At 34.7% G+C, this 20,970-nt stretch overlaps 1 protein-coding gene across 1 annotated transcript; it reads left to right on the forward strand.

The window, feature by feature from the left end:
• The first annotated feature begins 16,223 nt into the window (after positions 1–16,223).
• On the forward strand, positions 16,224–20,562 carry LOC136813023 (E3 ubiquitin-protein ligase MARCHF4-like). Its single transcript, XM_067069532.1, has 2 exons — positions 16,224–17,258; positions 17,554–20,562. The coding sequence occupies exons 1-2, from the start codon at positions 16,638–16,640 to the stop codon at positions 17,965–17,967; spliced, it is 1,035 nt and encodes a 344-aa protein (XP_066925633.1). The 5' UTR covers positions 16,224–16,637; the 3' UTR covers positions 17,968–20,562.
• The last annotated feature ends 408 nt before the right edge of the window (positions 20,563–20,970 follow it).

Raw genomic sequence — 20,970 nt, forward strand, 5'->3', positions numbered from 1 at the left:
GCCATCCTTTCAAACGTATTATTTTTTATTGAAGTTTATAACGGATAACCTTGATGTTGTCGAAAGAAATAATGCTTTGTTTTCCATTCAAACCAATTTGAGTCATTTTTGTATGCATCTCGTGTTTTTATGACATCAAAATATTTTTTTCGTGAATTCAATGCTTTGTCTCGGTGATTCTGCTTGACCTTTACTTACGAACGCGTTTGACGTTTTCAAAGCCGTCAAAACATTTAAAGAAGTTTTGACAAGACGCTTACATCATTGGTGTTTGCCTAAAAGGTTACACGTTTTTTATAAGAACAAACTATATAAGAACATTAGGCTTCGATGGCCAAAATGTTAAAAACAAGTTAAGAACATTTGAAGGCTTTGCGGACTCTAAAACAACCGATTTCTTAGGAAAATGGACAAAAATACCCACTAAATGGTGAAAATAAGAACATGTTAAGAACATTTTTAGGCGTAGAACTCAAAAAGTTAAAAAAATCCAATGGCTTCAAAAATTTTGGATGTTCTTATAAAAGATGTGTATTGTCAAAAGCCTTATTCGCAACAATTTTTGTAAAGAAGGACTTCAATGTTTTATATAAATAAGGAAGGAACGAGTCATACCAATTGGAACAAATGTGTCTACTGTTGTTTAGATTGTTTGTTTTTGAGTGATTGTCACCAAAGTGATCGTTTTACTGAGGCGGATCAAGGTGAAGTGCTATAAAAATGCTGTTGATGTTGTTGTTGTTTTTGTTGTTTATGTGTACTTATACAGAGTATTGTTTTGTAAGGAGGGTGTTATAGCGATGACTTAAATCTTGAATTTAAAAGTTAATTGTCAAGAGAAACTTTTATGAAAATTCGAAAGCGCACAAACTACTACTGTGCGAAGCAGGTGTCATAGATGACTTGATTTTTTAAATGTTGCAGTTTTATCATGAGAAATTTTTATTAAAATTCGAAAGCTTTGATTTTTGATTTAAGTTTCTTGGTTAGACATGATCACTTCACCTTATCTTCAACTGATCAAATGTCTGGAAAGTTATATGTTTGCCATATGATGGGTATGGGAGCCAAGGTTTGAAAATTGGCTCTAAGAGAAACTAAATTTTTGACATTTTTTACGATCCTTACACTGTCTGCACCCCAAAATGTGTGTGAACCCCAAAATGTAGGTTTTTGGTTTGACGTCCACTGAAATTTTTTCAACGTGTTTGCAGCCAGAAAACTTTGGAAATGGATAGCCTATGAATATATCAACTTATCTAAATCGAATTCATCGTTTATTTTGATAATTTTCTTGCGAAACCAGAGATGTTTTTCCAAAGTGACGTCTGAATTTTCGGTCAAATTTTCAATCAAATAAAAATTGGTACACCAAGACTAAAAGATAAGTCCTAAAAACTAGGGTCGACTTTAAAGCCCTGTTTATCCTGAACATTGTGTCAAAATTTTATGCCGGTAGCTCAAACCCAATAAAAGATATGTCATTTTGAAGCACCCTCATTTTTCGAAATTTTGACAAAACTGACGTCAAAACGTCAAAAAGTAGCAATTTTTCCGTGAAAAACGGAACTAAAACTGATTAAAATGCTACTTTAAAACACCAAGCGAAGCAAAACTTTTAGGTTTCTTTTGATAATTTGACAGAAGGTCTCCGGTTAAAAACTTTTTTACAAAAAAACATAAATTTTGATGTAATTTTTCTGCTTTTTTCTGCAAACACGCAAAAATACACCTACATTTTGGGGTGCAGTAGAAAAGCAATTTAGATTTTTGACAATTTTTTGGATCAATTCCCTCATTTTTAAAATTTATGTCGATTCTGTGTTGTATTAGGTCTTACCATACAAAAAATCAACAAGATTTATTGATTTCACTAGAAGTTATACGGAAAAAGGCTAGCCTACATTTTGGGGTGCAGTAACTTTAAAAAATGAAAGTTCGGGCGTGAATAATTTTTATCAACAATGGTTTAAAATGGAATTATGCATTGGGAAAGAATCTTTAGGTGACAAATAAGTGTTACTAGGCTCATTTTTGTATTTCCAATGTTTATTTGAGGCGTCAGAAAGAAAACAAAATTCATCGACGAGACTATTTTCCCAAAAGTTTTAGCCAAAATTATCAAATTTTGGTTGAGATTTCAAGAATTTATGATCCTTTGAGGGAGTCAGTTTTCGGTTTTCGCAAATTATGAATCTTTATAGCGACTGGATTGTTTGAGGGACTTCCAAGAGCGTAAAATAGATACTTACCCGGTAACAATGCCAAAGGGATCGGATTTAATGAAATATTGTGAAATAGACACTATTAACTAATACTAACTCCATCTCCAAATTTGTGGTGTTCTATAGTTTTTTTCGCCATTTTAAACCCTTCCAAATGATTCAAGCAGCTTTGCCCCGCAGTAATATATGAAACATCCTACCAAAAATCATCAGCCATCATCTGAAAATGGCTGAAGTCAAAAGAAAAAGGTCTTGAAAAAAACAATTAAAACGGCAAAATAGAGTATGAGAAATATTTGAAAAAATGAGAACATATTGATTAAGACAAGATTTATAATATAGAATAACATGATATAAATTATTTAACCTAAACAATCCATTTTCAAGAAAGATCCAGAATCGGAATATCTCACTCTTTACCTCGACAGTGCCCTTCCTCAAATCATCTCAATTTTAAAGGCCGATAAAAAATCAGTGTCCTAAACTCTTGAATTCTCAAAAAATTGCACTGTTGAAAAGAGAGTTAATGAGAAAATAAGAGGATAGAAAAGTCAACGTAAAGTTTACCTATGTCTTTAACATGAAGTTGTGAAAACCCTGAAAAATCTTATTTCTGTCATATTTTATCATGTTCTATGACTTAAAAAAAATAAAAAAGAGAAAGAAACCCCTTTGTGCTCGTAAATTTATTGACCGCCGTCGAGTCGAGGCTTCAGCTCTGGTTGAAACAAGTTCAAGGATCAGTCTTTGAATCAAAATTAAAAAACTTCGTAGACTAATACCCTTAGACTAATACCCTTAAGATTGAAACCACTGTCTACTTAGGACCTAGTAACGAAAATAATATTTTTGAGTAGTCTCCGCCTTCAAGGAACAAACTTTAGAAACTTGTTGTAACAAGAGGATTGGATAGTACTGGATCTGCTGATTCTTGTTAAATTTTATCCATCGTATTGTTACAAAAGCTCGTTCCGTTATAAGGGCATCTTAATCTCTTTCCCCAGGCTCGTCCAATTATGCATTCTATTCCTCCAAAACATTATTGAATGACATGTATTTGATCTTTTTATGACCCTTCTAAAAATTCGTTCGGGTTGAACTTAATATCATACATTATCCAAAGAAAGAAGTAAAGGGATGGCTATCGCCCTAGCCATTCTTATTCTTACAAGACATTGATTCCTTCTTACATTCATTCCTCTATTGAAAGGATGGTACGAAAAATACTTCAATATTTCATGAAACATCCTTTCGTTGGGTATAGAGATATAGAATAAGAAAACAGATATGAATACTTTCCGTAATCAGCATGTCAACCATTCACCCCCTGACCTGGGTAGTTGTTCAATTCACCCTAGTTCTTTTAAATCGCCACATACGCCAACGCCGTCAGTAGGTTTGCTGGTGGCCCTAGAAGTCCATCAGAAATACTTCTCCAGTTTGAAAATTCAAGAAAATGAGATGATGAGTAACCAACTTTTTATAATTTCTTTAACTCAAACCTCTATAACTCGGAGAAATTTAATAGGCCCTTCAGAATGCCTTAAAAACCTTACTCCATAACATGAAATTTGTGTTTCCCGTGTGTATTGGAGTTAGGCATGTTGCTTGCTGGACCTCCAAAATTTCAAGTTTAGTTCACTGCGAAGAATCTAATTTAATGCACATTTTATTCCTAATACTTTACTCAAATCATTTCCCTTTACTGGACGTTCTAATTCTACCTTTATCCAAAGTTATAGCCTGACTATCATGGAGACTCCACTGTAGTAGCCATTCATACAAGAATATTGATTTATTTCTTACTTTCTCATCCATTGAAAGGATGTCACGAAAAAATTAGTTTGTTTTGGTTCGGATCTTGCAAGTCCATGTGCATGTTATGAGAAGTGATTGTCGCCTCCCTTTATTAAAGGGTCAATGGTTTGTTTATAGTACTTTATAATGAAACTTCATAACATGGAAATTTTCTCTCTGTAATGAAGTATGAAAGGCTATAAACGGTTTGTGGGCCGGTATGATATAGGCTTCAATAACCGTATCCAATTTCGATTTGAAAATCTTGATAGCGATTGGACAGCCTTCAATACTACCATAATTGAAATGTGGCGCTTATTGGAAAATTAAGGAAAAATGAGAAGGAATTTTTTTTTAAACTTCTGTTCAGGAGACATCGTGTATCGTGTTCTGTATCCTATGTTCAGGCCTTCGGACAGGTATACAAGGATACTGAACAGTAGCTTTGAAAATCTAGAAAAATGACAAGATGAAGCCTAGGAATTAGATATCCATTTTAGTACCATTTGAAAGATAATTCCATATTCTTTCAAAAAACATACTGTTTATGCTCTTTTAAAATAAGTCATATGGAGCTGGGACCAATATTGGGGACTCGGTATTTTAACTGTTTCGAGACGCGAAAACGCGTACCACGAAACCTAAGGGTTAAATTAAGAGAAGAGAGATATCCGATAATTCATCCTCGCTCGAACAAATTTATGAACGGTAGGTAAAAACTTCAGAAAACCTGGAACTCAAATTTCATAGTTAGAGGGCTACCAGTTAATCCCCCTATTAAGCGCCGCCCTTTAACAAACACTTCAAATCACAAAAATTAAATAAGCGTCCTTCCTCGTACGGAGTTTTATTAATTTCGTAATGCACTGCACAGGGAGACACACAAGCTCTTACAAAGTCCATTAGTTCGCTTTTTTGATGATTTGGATAGCGCTAACGAAAGGTTGTATCACGTCCGTTAGCTAGCACCTCATTGGTAAGTTACACATGGTTACACTTTGATGATATTTGAAGAAAAAAAAGAAGCCTTGTGTTTTGACGCAAATTCCATTGATTTTTGGACCTACCCCGGTGGAGGTCCTATAAATTAACCTCTGTTCGTTCGTTCGTTCGTTCGTTACTAGCTTTTCTCGGGATTGGCTCATTAGTTTTTCCTAATTTTTGGCACAATGATGCAAACTGGTAATGCCCAAAATGTGACGGAGCCCGATTTTCGAAAAAAATTCATTTCCGGCCGAAAATGCCGGAAATATGCCGGAAAAACCGTTTTTTTGGCATTTTCTCGAGATTTCATCATTAGTTTTTTCTGATTTTTTGCACAAAGATGCGTATTAACAATGTCTAAAACATGGCCTAGTCCGATTTTTGAGAACAATTCTATTCCGGCTGAAAATGCCGGAAATATCCCGGAAATCGCCGTTTTTGCAGATTTTCATCGGACTTTTTCCTTATATTTCGTTGTTTTTTCACACAAAAACATTATTGATAGCAATGTCCACGATCAAGCATGATTCAATTGTCAATAAAAGTGATTTTTGAAGCCGGAACTTTCTAAAAATCGCCGGAACAGCCCATTTTCGCCGGAAAAACGGTATTTCTTGAATTTCTCGAGCTGTACTTTATATTTTTTCATGAAATTTTGCACACTGATGCAAAATGTCAATACCTAAATTGTGACGAAGCCCGATTTTCGAAAAAAATTCATTTCCGGCCGAAAATGCCGGAAATATACCGGAAAAACTAGTTTTTTGGCATTTTCTCGAGATTTTATCATTACTTTTTTCTGATTTTTTGCTCAAAGATGCGTATTAACAATGCCCAAAACATGGCCGAGACCGATTTATGAGAAAATGGTCGAAAATGCCTGAAATATGCCGGAAATGGCCGTTTTTCTAGATTTTCATTGGACTTTTTCCTTATAATTGGTTGTTTTTTCATTCAAATCCTGTTTTTTCATTGAAAAACATTACTAATAGCAATGCCCACCATCAAGCATGTTTCAATTTTCAATAAAATTGATTTTTGAAGCCAGAACTATTTTAAAAGTCGCTGGAACAACCCATTTTCGCCGGAAAGACAGTATTTCTTGAATTTCTCGAGCTGTACTTTATATTTTTTTATGAAATTTTGCACACTGACGCAATATGACAATACCTAAAATGTGACGGAGCCCGATTTTCGAAAAACTTTTTTTTCCGGCCGAAAATGCCGGAAATATGCCGGAAAAACCGGTTTTTTGACATTTTCTCGAATTTTTTTTTTTAGTTTTTTCTGATTTTTTGCAGAAAGATGCGTATTCGCAATGCTCAAAACATGGCCGAGTTAGATCTTTGAGAAAATTTTTTTTCCGGTTGAAAATTCCGGAAATCGCCGTTTTTGCAGATTTTCATTGGATTCTTTCCTTATATTTTCTATGTTTTTCACACAAAAACATTATTGATAACAATGCTCACCATCAAGCATGATTCAATTGTCAATAAAATTGATTTTTGCGACCAGAACTTTCTATTTATTTTTTTCCCTACAACACTTTCCTCTCCCCCTACCATCAATCAATGATGAATTTCTTGCGTTATGCTTTCTGACTGATTTTTTTTTCATTTTTCTCCTTGCATTGCTATCTAACTTTCATCATCAGGTAGGTCCATTCAGCATTTAGCTTGTTTCTACTGCAACAAAAATGAAACATAAAGTGAATAAAATCATCAACCAACCAGTTTCCGTAAAAATCACGTTCTCGTAATGATAAATCCACTTATTTTTGTCACTTTCAACCATAATCTAAAAGTACTATTCCATCTTTCAGTCCCTCGAATTTCTCTTTGTTTGAAATGACCAGATTTAACCTTATTATCGATTTAGTCATTCGCTTTACTCTTTTTGTGGTAGAATATCAAATATAGAAAATCGAATTATTTTCTTTGGCTTATACCCTAGCCAGGAAACCACATACTCGATTGCTTCTCTTTTTTCAAGCGATGACGCGTGTTGTATGTGCTTCCTAGCTTGTTTACGTTTCTGTGTGTGACAATTCATCTTTACTTTCCGATCCATCGCAACATTGGGAGGGGGGTCGCTATTGTTTCGATGGGTTCAGCAGCCTTGACCTGGCAATAATTTATTAGCCAGGAAGTGAAAGGTTCATTTTGTTCATCGGAAGCGGTATTGATAATAATATTTTGATTCATTCATACAAATGATTTATCCACTGATCTCAAACTACTTGTAATTACATGTGTATAGGAATATGATATCTTCAACCTCGTTCCGTGCGTATTATACTCTTCTTTATGCTTACTAATAGCGCTAGATAATACCTGGTACTGATGACAATATTCTCTGGCGTCCATCAGTAACGTAAATAAAGCCTGGAATACACGGGATACAATAATTTGACAGAAAGTAGTACGGTAGTTTTTTTAATAAACGCCCAGAATAATTTTAAAAAATTGATTTCTTTAGCATCACTATTGAATCACGCCGTTCGTACTCAGTACAAAATGCGTTACTTGATGCATCTATGTTTTGATGCCCATTATCACAGCAATTAATTACAAGAAGAATCGAGGGTGATTGGAATCCAGCCTCGATCATCGACAATTCTTGATATTGTTATTTATTTTTATTTATTACTTATTTATTAAAGGGTTGAGGTTCAAGGCGCGCCGTGGGCCTCTAAAAACCTTTTTAAAAACGCTTGTTGTTACAATTTTCTTTAGGTATAGTTTTTTTCTGGGGCTTCTCCCTGACTTTAAATTGAATAGTTTTGTCTTTCATTTGAGCATTGCGCTCATGTGCTCTCTTGCACAATTCTTTGATTGTCAATCGTTCAATAATTGTGAGGTCTTCTGTTGCTCGATAGCATGAAGGATGGCCTTTGTATGTCGTGATGGTTCTCAAGACTTTGTTCTTGTTTTCTTCATTTTCGAACACTACCTTGATTGGTCGATACCTCCCTTCCTCCTCTCTCTCTTCCGTGAATACTCCAATCTTTGTGTGTTTATAATTTGTTTGTCCTTGATACCCAATTGTAATCCAAGGATTCTGTACTTGATAAATTTCTCGTCGTAGATTTTCGTTATATTCTCGGGATCCTCCAGGTGTTCTTTGATTTCATGGAAAATTAGGTTGCATGCTTTGGATGGTTGTTTGCCGACTGTTTCACTTCGAGAGTATGCTCATCTTTGTTTCGAGGCTTTCTTTGGGTAATAACGTTGAGATCATTTGATTTCAGTTGGAAGATTTCTTCATTTTGTACTTTTATGATGTTTTCACATACTTTAATTTCCTTTTGAAGTCCTTCGATTTTGGTGTTTCTGCATGTCTCAGCTCGTTCCATCAGCTCTGGTGAAATCTTAACGCAACTTTGGCATTGGAAACCCTTCGAGATTTAAACGTTAAGCAAATCTGTATTTTGGTAGATTGGTAGCTGGGAACAATCATAATAAACATTTCGGTGCCAGCTCACAGTGCCTTTTGGTGTCGTTTCTTCTTTAATAATGCATTTTGTTGGGGAACCTCATTTTCAAGCGGTAATTCTTGGTAATTTCATCGATTTTTTCCTCCATTTCCCTTGATGTAATTCATGATGTAATCTTTTATACGGAAACACCCGAATAACACCGGGTGTTTGCCACCAGTTATGAATTTGAGCAATGAAACTGGTGGCGAACGCCCGGTGTTCTTCACGTGTTTCCGTATAAAAGATTATGACATGAATATCAAGATTGACAATAAGATTTTTGTTATGCGCCAATTACACGTGTTCTTTTTATAAGAACATCCAAAATCTTTTAATTAAGGCTTTTTGGATGTTTTAACTTTTTGAGTTTTATTATAGGCCATTATAAGCCTAGAAAGGTTCTTATCAAAAATATTTTTGTCCATTTTCCTAAGAAAATAGGTACTTTAGGCAGGGTCCAGAAAGCCTTAAAATGTTCTAAACTTAGTTTGTTCTTATACATAAAAAACGGTGGTAATCCGCGAGCTGCGCGATGGTAATGTTTCAGCCTGTTTCAGGCCCACTGATTTTGCTGCGAAAGTCATTTCCCGCCAGATCTCGATGTCTCGAATCAAAGCTCTCTCGATGTACCAGGTAAACAAAGGACGTGAGAAAGAAGAGAGGAAATGAGTTGGAAGATTTTTGGACGTCCCAGGTCAGGTATGGTGTGGTGGTGTGGTGGTGTGATTCAGGTTTACAATCAATAAAAGCAAAGGTAAAAGGAGAAAGAAGTAGCAAAATTATCTTTTTTTATTTTTTTCTGTCTGGTTAAATTGTTATGGTCAGAAACTCTAGGTACTTCTTTTCAATTTCAACTTGCAAAAGTCAGTCTGTCATCTTTTTTTGAGGTGCCGATCGAGCGAGAAGCCCTTCCAAAATTAACCAATCAGATTTTGTGTCCTATGGAAATTTCTATGGCTGTATGGGAGCTTTGTTTCTGAGATTTTTAAACTGAGACTTGTAAACTGAGACTTGTAAAATGATGAAATCATAGTTACCGTCATCAACTGCTCTAACTTGGCACTATCACTATCTGTCAGTTACATCAATATGCGATGGAATGCAAGACTGAAAGCCACATGAATATGTTTCATCCTATAAAAGGAAGTTCATTCTATGGTCAGTCAGGCGCATCCTGGCAAATGAACGGGGTGAGCATTTGCATGGGGTCACCCAGTGCAAATGAGATAGGACGTCTCAGGCTAAAAGCGTGAAAATGAATAAAAATGAACTTCAAACTGAAAACAGGAAAAAGGAAGAAAACCGGGAACTTTATTTTTTCCTTAAAAGTTTCTTCAATCTTCAAAGACAAAATTGACCCATGGAAAAAAAATTTCATCTATGCAGTTCTTGAAAATGAAGCAAAATATTTCCAACCCGGTTCAATTGCGTGGGGTATTCAGTGCTATTACATCACTTTTGTTTTCGACCCCTTGTATTTGCCACCAATCGGAAGTGAAAAATACCCCGTTCATTTGCCAGGATGCGCCTGACTGATGGTGGCCGCCTATCTTGAAGTGAAGGTAGTTGAACGAAATGTTTTTGGCATATCAGGGGGGGGGGGTCGGTACTAAAATCTCAGACATCATGACATTTCAGTGAAGTCAAGTTTGAAGATATTCTTTATTAGAAAAACAGTTAAAAGCAGTCAAAACGCAATTTACCTTACCTCCTGAGTTTGTCTTTGTTATGCTAAAATATAACAAACCTTTGTCATGCTGTCTAATTACAAAAACCTCCAATCACTACTTCTCCGCCATCTTGTTTTCACTTTAAATGCCGTGTTTTAAAATTCCTTAGCTACATTATATGTAGGGAAAAGGTTTTCTTCAAGTTTTTTCAATCCCGGGATTTAACTACGAGGGCGGTTCCGCCCGCTTATTTTTCTTTCGGCGTTGAGCGCCCCGGGGATACTTAACAATAAAAGAGATTTTAAGATTAATGTTGAAAAGCATATTTTTTCGATAAATTTAGGCGATACTCAACAAAAATTAAGGTGGTTTTAAACAAATCTTTGACAAATTGGCGTTTCTTTCTGTTCTAATATATGCAAATCACGTCGAAAAAAGAATATATTTCCGCCTTTACTTTTACTTTCGCTTTCGTGTTACGCGATTCCAATTGGATGAATACCGCTCGCTAACAAATTCTGATTGGCTGTAAGTCTTTGGCTTCGGGATTCTGATTGGATCATTTCCCGCGTCACGGTTGAATTTTGATTGGTTGAAAGTTTCTGAGCGTGAATTCTGATTGGATGAATACCTGAAAAGTAAACAATAGTATGTAAGTATTTTGCTTATCAAAACCTAAAGATTTCCAGGGGGTTTTATTTACTTTGCATGACGATAATTAAGCCTACAAAACACCGAGAAAAAAACCCAACATAGAACAGGTGTATTTTGTAATGTAGAATATGATAGCGTGAATCTTTTTGAAATTCTATGTCAGGATTTTTTCTCAATGCCCCGTAACAATGCCCGGGGTACCCGTTGCTAAGACCTTATGTTAAAAACGAAAGCGATTACGGCAAAAAGTAGCGATTTTCGTAATACCTCAAATATTGATACTTGACTAAACTGCATTTAGTGACGTGGTGGTACTGCAAAAAAGCTCAAAAATAATTTTAGTACCATGTGTACTAAAATACCAAAAAGGGTGGTCCCTTAAAGAAATTTTTGAAAAATCTTAGTATTTTGTTCTAAAATCAGCCAAAATAGAGCATTTTTTAACAATTTTGGATAAAATTTGATTTTTTTTTTCAGGAATTTTCGAAAAAATCTTCAGAGCAATTTTTCTAATTTTTTAAATATTTTTTAAAAATATTTTTATGTGCAGTGCAGCACAGTTTAGTAATAAAATTATATTATTTTGCAGATTGATGCACTAAATTCGACTAGGTTTGTAACAATGACCCCATTTTGGTAAATTTAAATCCGTAAAAATCACAATCGAACCAATCGAACGTAATCGAATGCGATCGAATAATTGCGATTCGATTGTCGAACGTAATCGAATCTCAATCGAACGGCCGATTCCTGGGTAATATTCGATTGTGTTCGATTGCTTTCGAGTAAGGTTAGATTGGTTCGATTGATTGTTGACTATGTTCGATTGGTTCGATTGATTGTCAATTACATTGGATTAATCTTCGATTACGATTATGTTCGATGAGTTTGATTGCGATTAAATTAAATTGGATCACTCTGTTAGAGCTTCTTGGCGTGGGCGGCCGAGCGCTTAAGTACCATACTAAAGCGAATAAAATCTAATACAATTGAATCAATCGAACGTAATCGAATACAATTGAACGTAATCGAATACAATCGAACGTAATCGAAGCAATCAAACATCAAATCCTGGGTAATATTCGATTGCGATTCGATTGCGTTTGACAATCGAATTGCAATTATTCGATTGCGTTCAATTGCGTTCGATTCGTTCGATTGACACCGTCTGGCTATGTTAAATTGCTCAAAATAATTTTAGTACATGTGTACTAAAATAACATTTTCGAAAAATAGGTGGGGGTATGTCAAAAATTAGCGAAAATCCTTTTAGTACTCATGTATGTCTTACATTTTAGTACTGACCCCCCCCCTGGGCATATTGATGTAACTGTCTGTAATCTGACAAAACATAGCACGGCAATTCCACCACCATTTCACCAAACCTTCAAAGTCATTTGATTTGAGTTAATGAACGGCGTATTAAAAAATACTTGATTTCTCTTTAGCACCGAGTAGGCTTCTAAATCGAAATATGAAAAAAATCTGTAGTGGAACACACGCAAATGTCTCTCTCTGGAACAAACACGAAGAAGAAGAAGACCAAATTAGTGGCAAAACCATGGAGCGTTTGACGTCACTCGCGCGGCAAGTTACACACTCGTGATTTGCTAACCCCTACCATGAGATTGGGTAACTTGCATCAGTGGAGGCTAACATGCATAGCCCTCAAATGAATGACCTGGCTGGTCATTAAAATACAAAGTTAAATCAAAACAAAAATGGTAGAGTAGAGCTGCGAGCGGAGCTACGTAGTTGGATTTTAATGACCAGACAGGTCATTCATTTGAGGGCTATGTATGTTTGCCTTCACTGATGCAAGTTACCCAATCTCACGGCTCACGGTACCAGGCGATAGGCGGTTACATAGTATGAACCCCCCCTTTTTTTAAGGGGAGGATCCGAGTTTTGAAGGAAGGCTTTATAGGGGGATGGGCAATTTTCCAGTTAAAATGGGGGGTTTGAGCTTATAGGGGGGATCAAATAAAAATGGGGGGATAGTAACTTTTTGGTTAAAAATTTTTTTTTTATTTGCTAGTGTTTTCATATTCATTGACTATTGGTACGAATTCACACTGAAAAATATATTTCATTCATCAAAATTCTTCCCCAATACTGGGAGTAAAAATTATATTTTGGGGGCTCGGACCCCTGTAAATGGTGCGGGATCAAAAAATTTTAAAAATAGTGGGGATACCTTTATAGGGGGGGATGAAATATTAATGGGGGGTTCAGACCCCTCTGCACACTATGCAGTTATTAGGCGACGGGCGATCTAACAGTCAAGAACTAGTGCAAATTAGGATACCTGTCGGCAATCTCTCCTAACTAGGAGAGTTGTATCTTAATTTGGAGATTTAGGTATCCTAAATAGGAGAGCAGACACTTTGACCTGAATTTTTGAGGTTACTGCTTCGATCCGCGTTTGGAAAACTATGCAAACCTTTTCTTCATCGAGATTTGCACCACTAACCAAAATTTCAAGTAATTTCTCTGGTGGGTTCCTCAAAAATTAACATCCTTAATAATCTGCCGTTCAGAGCCTAAAATTTTGCGAACACGAGCTAAAGATTTGTTTTTCTTTTTACGGAACGGCCCGCGACTGTCCGATTTTCGCTTTTTATTTTTTCACATTTGAGTGGTGTTTTGGGCTATAGTTTTGTATTCCGCCAGTCAAACTCAATGAAATTCAGTATTACAATCTCATTTGCTTTCTCATTTACATCTTGGAAGTGGTAAGATGGCACGGATGTCACTGGTTGGTGAAAATGCAGTTTTTAGTATCCTAATTAGGATGTTGATTGCTATTTTGGATACTTTTTTGTATCCAATTTAAGATACTTTCCTAGGTAGGAGAGATTGTCGAAGGTATCCTAATTTGCACTTGTTCTTGACTGTCCGATTCTCCAATCGACGTCCGGCCATTTTGAATGAAAACAAAAAAGTTTAAAAGGGTGCGCTTTGAGTAAAAGTTATTGTGACATGTGATGACATAAAGTATACATGATTGATAAACTTGGTGGAGTTATCAAAACAAATTTGTTGTCAAAAAGAATTAACAGTAAGTGAAAATACAGGCCAGATATCGACAGTCCCATGTTTCGACCAATCTTCCCAAGCTAGAGCAGTTGACGGTACCAAGTTTCAAAATTCCAAATGCGGGATCAGATGCGAGCGAACAAAACGAGCGCAAAATTGGGCTGGGGCTAAGACAAATTTTCAACATTTGATTGGAAATTGCAAAAACATATAAAATATTTTACTTTTTTGGACCTACCTGGAGGTCCTATAAATTAACCTCTGTCCGTCCGTCCGTTCGTCCGTCTGTTACCAGCTTTTCTCAGGATTGGCTCATTAGTTTTTTCTGATTTTTGGCACAATGATGCAAAATGGCAATGCCCAAAATGTGACGGAGCCCGATTTTCGAAAAAAAATCAATTCCGGCCGAAAATGCCGGAAATATGCCGGAAAAACCGGTTTTTTGGCATTTTCTCAAGATTTCATCATTAATTTTTTCTGATTTTTTGCACAAAGATGTGTATTAGCAATGCCCAAAACTTTGCCGAGTCCGATTTTTGAGAAAAAATCTTTTCCGGTCGAAAATGCCGGAAATATGCCGGAAATCGCCGTTTTTGCAGATTTTCATCGAACTTTTTCCTTATGTTTCGTTGTTTTTTCACACAAAAACATTATTAATAGCAATGTCCACGATCAAGCATGATTCAATTGTCAATAAAACCGATTTTTGAAGCCAGAACTTTCTAAAAATCGCCGGAACAGCCGATTTTCGCCGGAAAAACGATATTTCTTGAATTTCTTGAGCTGTACTTTATATTTTTTCATGAAATTTTGCACACTGATGCAAAATGTCAATACCTAAATTGTGACAAAGCCCGATTTTCGAAAAAAATTCATTTCCGGCCGAAAATGCCGGAAATATGCCGGAAAAACTGTTTTTTTGGCATTTTCTCGAGATTTTATCATTAGTTTTTTCTAATTTTTTGCTCAAAGATGCGTATTAACAATGCCCAAAACATGGCCGAGTTCTATTTTTGAGAAAAATTTTTTTCCGGTTGAAAATTCCGGAAATCGCCGTTTTTGCAGATTTTCATTGGATTTTTTCCTTATATTTCTATGTTTATCACACAAAAACATTATTGATAACAATGCTCACCATCAAGCATGATTCAATTGTCAATAAAACTGATTTTTGCGAACATAACTTTCTATTTATTTTTTCCCTACAACCCTTCCCTCTCCCCCCACCATCAATCAATGATGAATTTCTTGCGTTATGCATTTTCGCTAAACGCTATGTTTTCTGACTGATTTTTTTTTCATTTTTCTCCTTGCATTGCTATCTAACTTTCATCAGGGTTTGCTTTCATCATCAGGTAGGTCCATTCACCATCTAGCTTGTTTATCATTAATCATTTTCCTCGTGCTTTGGTTGTATTTTGTCATTTTTGAAAATGCGGGACACAGAGAGGATGCGGGCGTAAAGCGGGACAGAAGGTGGATTTGCATACATGTCCCGCAGGATGGGGGACACTTGGTAACTATGTGAAATCAGAAATTTTTTCACGGGGCTCGCCTAAAAAAATGAAAGTTCTGGAATACTCTGAACCCTCAATTTTGCTATCATTCAGATTCATGCTTCAATGTCTTCAGCAACCTTCAACACCTGCCCACTGTAGAACTCACAAAGCACTAAGCTAAATCCAAACTTGAACCATAGATAACACCTGGAATCCTTAAGTCCATTTAACAGGGTGATAATTTCCAAACTAAACATGCTAAAACTAATTATCCAAAGAATCCAGAGATCAATTCTACAGTTTATACCGAATTTACAGGAATTTGATAGTCACTCTAACTTTTATGCCTGTAAAGCTGAGTTTGTCATCGTCTGTTCCCATGGCGTTGGAAGGACTGCATTCCACCTATATTAAACTCTTTTAAAAATTTTAGCACCTAGTAAAAATTTTATTTATAAAAACTGTATTTTTGACTGGCATCCCAAGCCATCTGCATATTGATTCAGATACAAAGTCCAACAAAAATAAAGGATTGAAAATTGTATGTGATAGACAATGAGATAACAAGGTGCTGAAGGTGGATGTTGAACAAATTCAGAATAAAATTCTTCAATCCAAACAGAAAAATCATTTCAAAACATTGTATAGATGTGCCTTATGAATTTGGGATAGTTCAGTAAAAACAAAACCTTAAATTGACAAAGAGTTTAATATTCCATTAAAAATCACTATTTGTCGACTTATTAAGCTAAAATCATATATTGAAATTATAATTTATTTATCATCCTATTTTGTAATTTCCCTATCTTTTTTAGTTGTCCAAAGAGTTTTTTTATGATGTTGGTTTATTTTTCAGATTTCTTTTTGATTTTTACTTTACTATTTTATAACTTTTCTTGATATGAACTGGGTTTCAAATATAAAACTTGAAATTCATTTGAAAAGATTTCGAACATGCTGTTTGATCTATATCAAAATACTGAATACTAAACTATAATGGTTGAGAAACATTGGGATAGCATAAGCTTATACGGTATGGGAGTACACTGACAACCTTCAAGTAGTGACTTACTGTAGTTGTTATGAATTTCAAGCTTTAAAGTTGTCTCAGCTAGAATAGTATAGTTACTATAGATTGACTACTTATTCCCAACTTTAAGATTCTTATCTATTGTTTTAGTAGTAATATTTTAAACTAACTAATGTTTTATGTGTATTTACAGTAAATTCCTAAAATAATGAAGAAGAACATGTAAACAACTATTTGAAAAAAAGTACTATTCTAAGAATCATGATGGCAGAATACAATGATTGTCTTGATAAACAGAGTGTTGAAGAACCTGAGATTATTCTTGGGAATGAGGGCTCAAATGAAGATAGTCATGATATTCATCTTAGCAATGATGAAGATCATAATGAATCCCAAGGATCAACTGAAAACAAAGGACCAAGCCATTATAATAACATTCATCACAAAGATAAAGCTGTCTCGGTATCATGTCAAAACTCTGAAGATTTATCCAAAAATCGAATTTTAACTACTCCTCCAATTAGCGACTCTGAAAGCATGATAGAGGATCAAAACCTAAGTACTGACGATAATGACTCAAAAACAATTATTTCTGAAAATTTGACTCAGAGTCTATCAAATAACTGTCAAGATTCTAAAACTTCGCTGTTTAACGGTTCACCATCAGATGATACTGAGGACGCAGATACACCCCAAAATGTTTGTCGAATCTGTTATGGAAATGACGAGGAAGAGCAGCTTGTAGCTCCATGTAAATGCCTAGGAACTGTTCAATATATGCACGAATCATGTCTTTTAACGTGGCTTAAGTCTGGTGCCACCCATTGTGAACTTTGTAAAACTAATTATAACTTCAAGAGGATATTGAAACCATACTCTGAGGTAATTTTCATATTTTTGCATGATTCATCTTTGTTTATGATTTGCAAGTATGCTGTATGCAAAATGTTGTGTATGTGTATACAAACCTTTTTACATATTTCAGACAAATTATACCCTTCGTAAACGAAAAGTGCACGTATATAAAAAACTCTTTAGTCGATTTTCGATTGATTTGGGTCATAGGCCACTATAACTTTTTAACCTTATAACCTTTATAAAGGCAAATACCTAAATATTGGTCATCATGAAATCAATTTTTGATTGCTAACACCCATTATTTTTGTGTTCCATATAGCGCAAATGGCCGAATGTTAGATCTTGGCATATTGGTTGGATAGTCAAAGAACTTGTTTTGCTTGACTGGTTTCATTTCCTGGAAACTGTTTTATGTTGCATCACTCTGATGTTGATCAATCGCATGGCATCTTACGATTTAGTATATCAATTCGCGCTGATTGCACTCTTCGAACTATTTTATTATGGGCTGAACATTTGGAGTTGCTTTTATTTACTGTTCTATACAAGATGGTCTGCCTTGAATCTTGAAGTTCATGTTTTGAATTACAATTGCGATGAAGATCAAACATCTTATCGGAAATTCTCAGACTTTCTTATATCTGGTCTTGAAAGTTACGCATCTTTGCTGAGAAAGAACCGTAGACTAAGAATGGTTGTTAATTCTATCGAGGAGCATGATTTTGCTGCATGACATGATTGTTTATGAGTATGTGATATACTTTAACTTTTTTTGAATTATTTTAGTGTGCGCTAAATTCTTTTGAAATATTCTGCAGATATTATTCTTATATTGAAACACAAAGTTATCTGTTTGATTACCAAATATTATGATGTGTTATTTGTATGGATTGTTATTGTTCTCTTGTTGTTCTCTTTGAAAGACTCTTTTAAAAGACTCTGCAACCATGGATTTATATAGCCCGTACGGGCCAGATGTCGTGCTTTAAGCCATCACAGGCAAAAAAAAGTTAATATCCGAAAAAATATTGTTGCTATTGTTTTCGAAAACCCGCGAAGCTTCTGATTGGTCAAGCGCTGAAATTCTATTGTAATGTCACGTGACTTAGGTATGATTTCCTACCTAACCACGGCTCACTTTTCAGGAAATGTACGCCATCTAGCCCTTCGGGTTTTATAAATCTATGTCTGCAACTAGTATGATATTATATTTTCAATGTTTTCTGTTTTCTGTATCTGTTGATCTTTTTTATAAGAGCATGAGGCTAAATTCAGGGCAAAGCTTAAGAAGGTCATTGATGATAAGTGCATGCTCATTTTAATATGAATAAACTGATAATTAGTTTCAAGAACAGCAGCGCTTAAAATATTTCAGCCTGAATATCAAGAAAAATACAGAGCGTTTCTGAGGCTCAGGCAAAATTTGTTGGTTGTAGTTTACAGTTTTCAGCTCGTGTTAAACGTAAGATTTTTATGTTTCTTTGTTTATATTTCTTTTAAGATTATATTGATTTTTCCAATAAAAACATTCAGCCAAAATTTTCATAGCAATAAATTTGTTTAATATGTGTTTGATCATTTTGATTGAAAACTAAACAGGATTCCTAGGGTAAGAGTCATAAGATATTTTGCATGAGACCATAGATTTTGAAAAAGGGAGATATGCAACGAATTCATTTTACTGCTTGTTTCAGCTGAAACTTAATGACAATGATATGAAAAAGTCATTGAATGGGTCATAAAAAGACATTAAGAGATGATTTTGGATACTTTAATCGTAGAAATTTTAGCGAGACTAATTTTAGCGTATATTAGCAAGCCAGAATAATCTACTTGATTTTTTTTGGATTTATTTTAGCGAATCACGATTTCAAAAAATTTCGCGTGGATAAATTTTAGCGAATACTCGTATTACATTATTGACTGAATTCGTTTTCTAGCATTTCTTTGCACTGAAACCCTTCCTATTGATACAAATGTATCAAGGCAATACAACCAGAAATTTCGCGTGGATAAATTTTAGCGATCTGTCGATTCTGCGTGTTTTAGTGAGATTTATTTTAGCGAAAATAGAGAAAACTCGCTAAAACGCTAAAATTAGTCTCGCTAAAATTTCTACGATTAAAAAAACTTAATACAATAACAGTGTGTTGTCACAAAAAAAATATTTTACACTTCTATTCAATGTCATACAGTGAAGTAAATAGAATCCCAAAGTGTTCAAGAAGGTCCGCAAGAATTCGAGCGAAATATCAAGAAATAAAGAACTAAATTACAATTGTTGCACGGTGTTTCATGCTGGCGCAATCTTTTAAGGCAATGCAGTGTACTATAGATTTCATTTCAAATGAAATTTTATTAGAAATTAACTATTTGAAATTAAATGTACAATACACTACATTATGGGAAGATTCATGATATGCACCATTGCAATATCTTCGACACCACACCATAGACCCAACAGTTGTTTCACCATGATATAAAAGGTCCTCATAAGAAACAATAATAGTTGATGTGCCTCTTGAACAAAAGGTAAAACGACGTTTCTTTTCTCGCTTTTCCAAAATCTCTGATCTTCGCCATGTTCGAATAATTCCAAATAGCTAAGCTTGTTAATCAATATTTATCATACTGTTTTTTAATGAATTTATTTTAGTTAGATTTTTAGTGAGCAGAGTAATATATTTTTAATATTTTCAAACAATTGTTCTTCTTTAGGGAATGGTCAGAAATCTACTGGGGGAGGGGGTGTCAAATTTTTTTCCCACCCTTAGGGGGTCTCTTTCATGTCGTTAAGGGGGGCTCTATATTAGCCAAAAATATATTGAACTGTTATGTGGACTTGAAATTTGAGGATATCAAGAAGGTTTTCTCTGTGACGGGAGTTGAGAATAAATTCGAATTATAGAAAAATTCGAATAATAGAAGTTCGAATTAGCGAGAGTTAGCTGTATTTCAAAAATTAAGGAAGGCGCGTTGTTCACTCTATTTTAAGTCGTCTACTTCAACCCATCATTAAAATAATGATGGTTCTTTAAAAGTGGATTAAATTTTGGTTGGATTGATTTTAGAAAATTTCAAAATCAGGACTTTACTGAACCCCTAAATGAAAGAAATTAGGTGAAAAAGACTCTGATTCGCGAAATCTTGTCCAATTGAAAATGTACCCACTTTTAAGGTTAAATACTTAATTCGCAGTTTATATAATGTTAGCTAATGATGTCATGATAATGTCATGCTAATAAATACACTTTTTTTTTAAGAAACTAGTTTTACCAAGCAGCCTCAATGTTTCTTAAGAAATCGGCCTTTTGAGCCTTGAATGTTTCTTACATGTTTCTAAACTTTTTGACATAATCAGCCTATTTTTCATGCAAAGAAAAAAACATTTGTTTTGATTGGATGGTTCTTAAATAAAAACCGAATTGGAAACTGTTATTTTCTCATTCTCAGCCTCAGCATGTTTCTTAGATGTTTCTTAGTTTTTAGGCATTCTGAGCCTCATGTTTCTTAAAAGTGTGTTTCTTAAAAAAAAACAAAAACGTGTAGCATGATACTGTATTCCTTATTATTCTTCTATTGCCAAAGCTAGAAATATTATACCAAGATTTATGTATGAAAACATTCAGCCAATTTATATTTTGATCTTATAAAAAGTAACAAAATTCAATATTAAAACTTTGAGTATTTGGATGGGTCACAGGCAAGAAACAACAAAAATTTATTTATTCATTGA

Source organism: Clytia hemisphaerica, unplaced genomic scaffold (assembly GCF_902728285.1).
Source record: "Clytia hemisphaerica strain Z4C2 unplaced genomic scaffold, Clytia hemisphaerica genome assembly, whole genome shotgun sequence".
NCBI lineage: Eukaryota > Metazoa > Cnidaria > Hydrozoa > Leptothecata > Clytiidae > Clytia > Clytia hemisphaerica.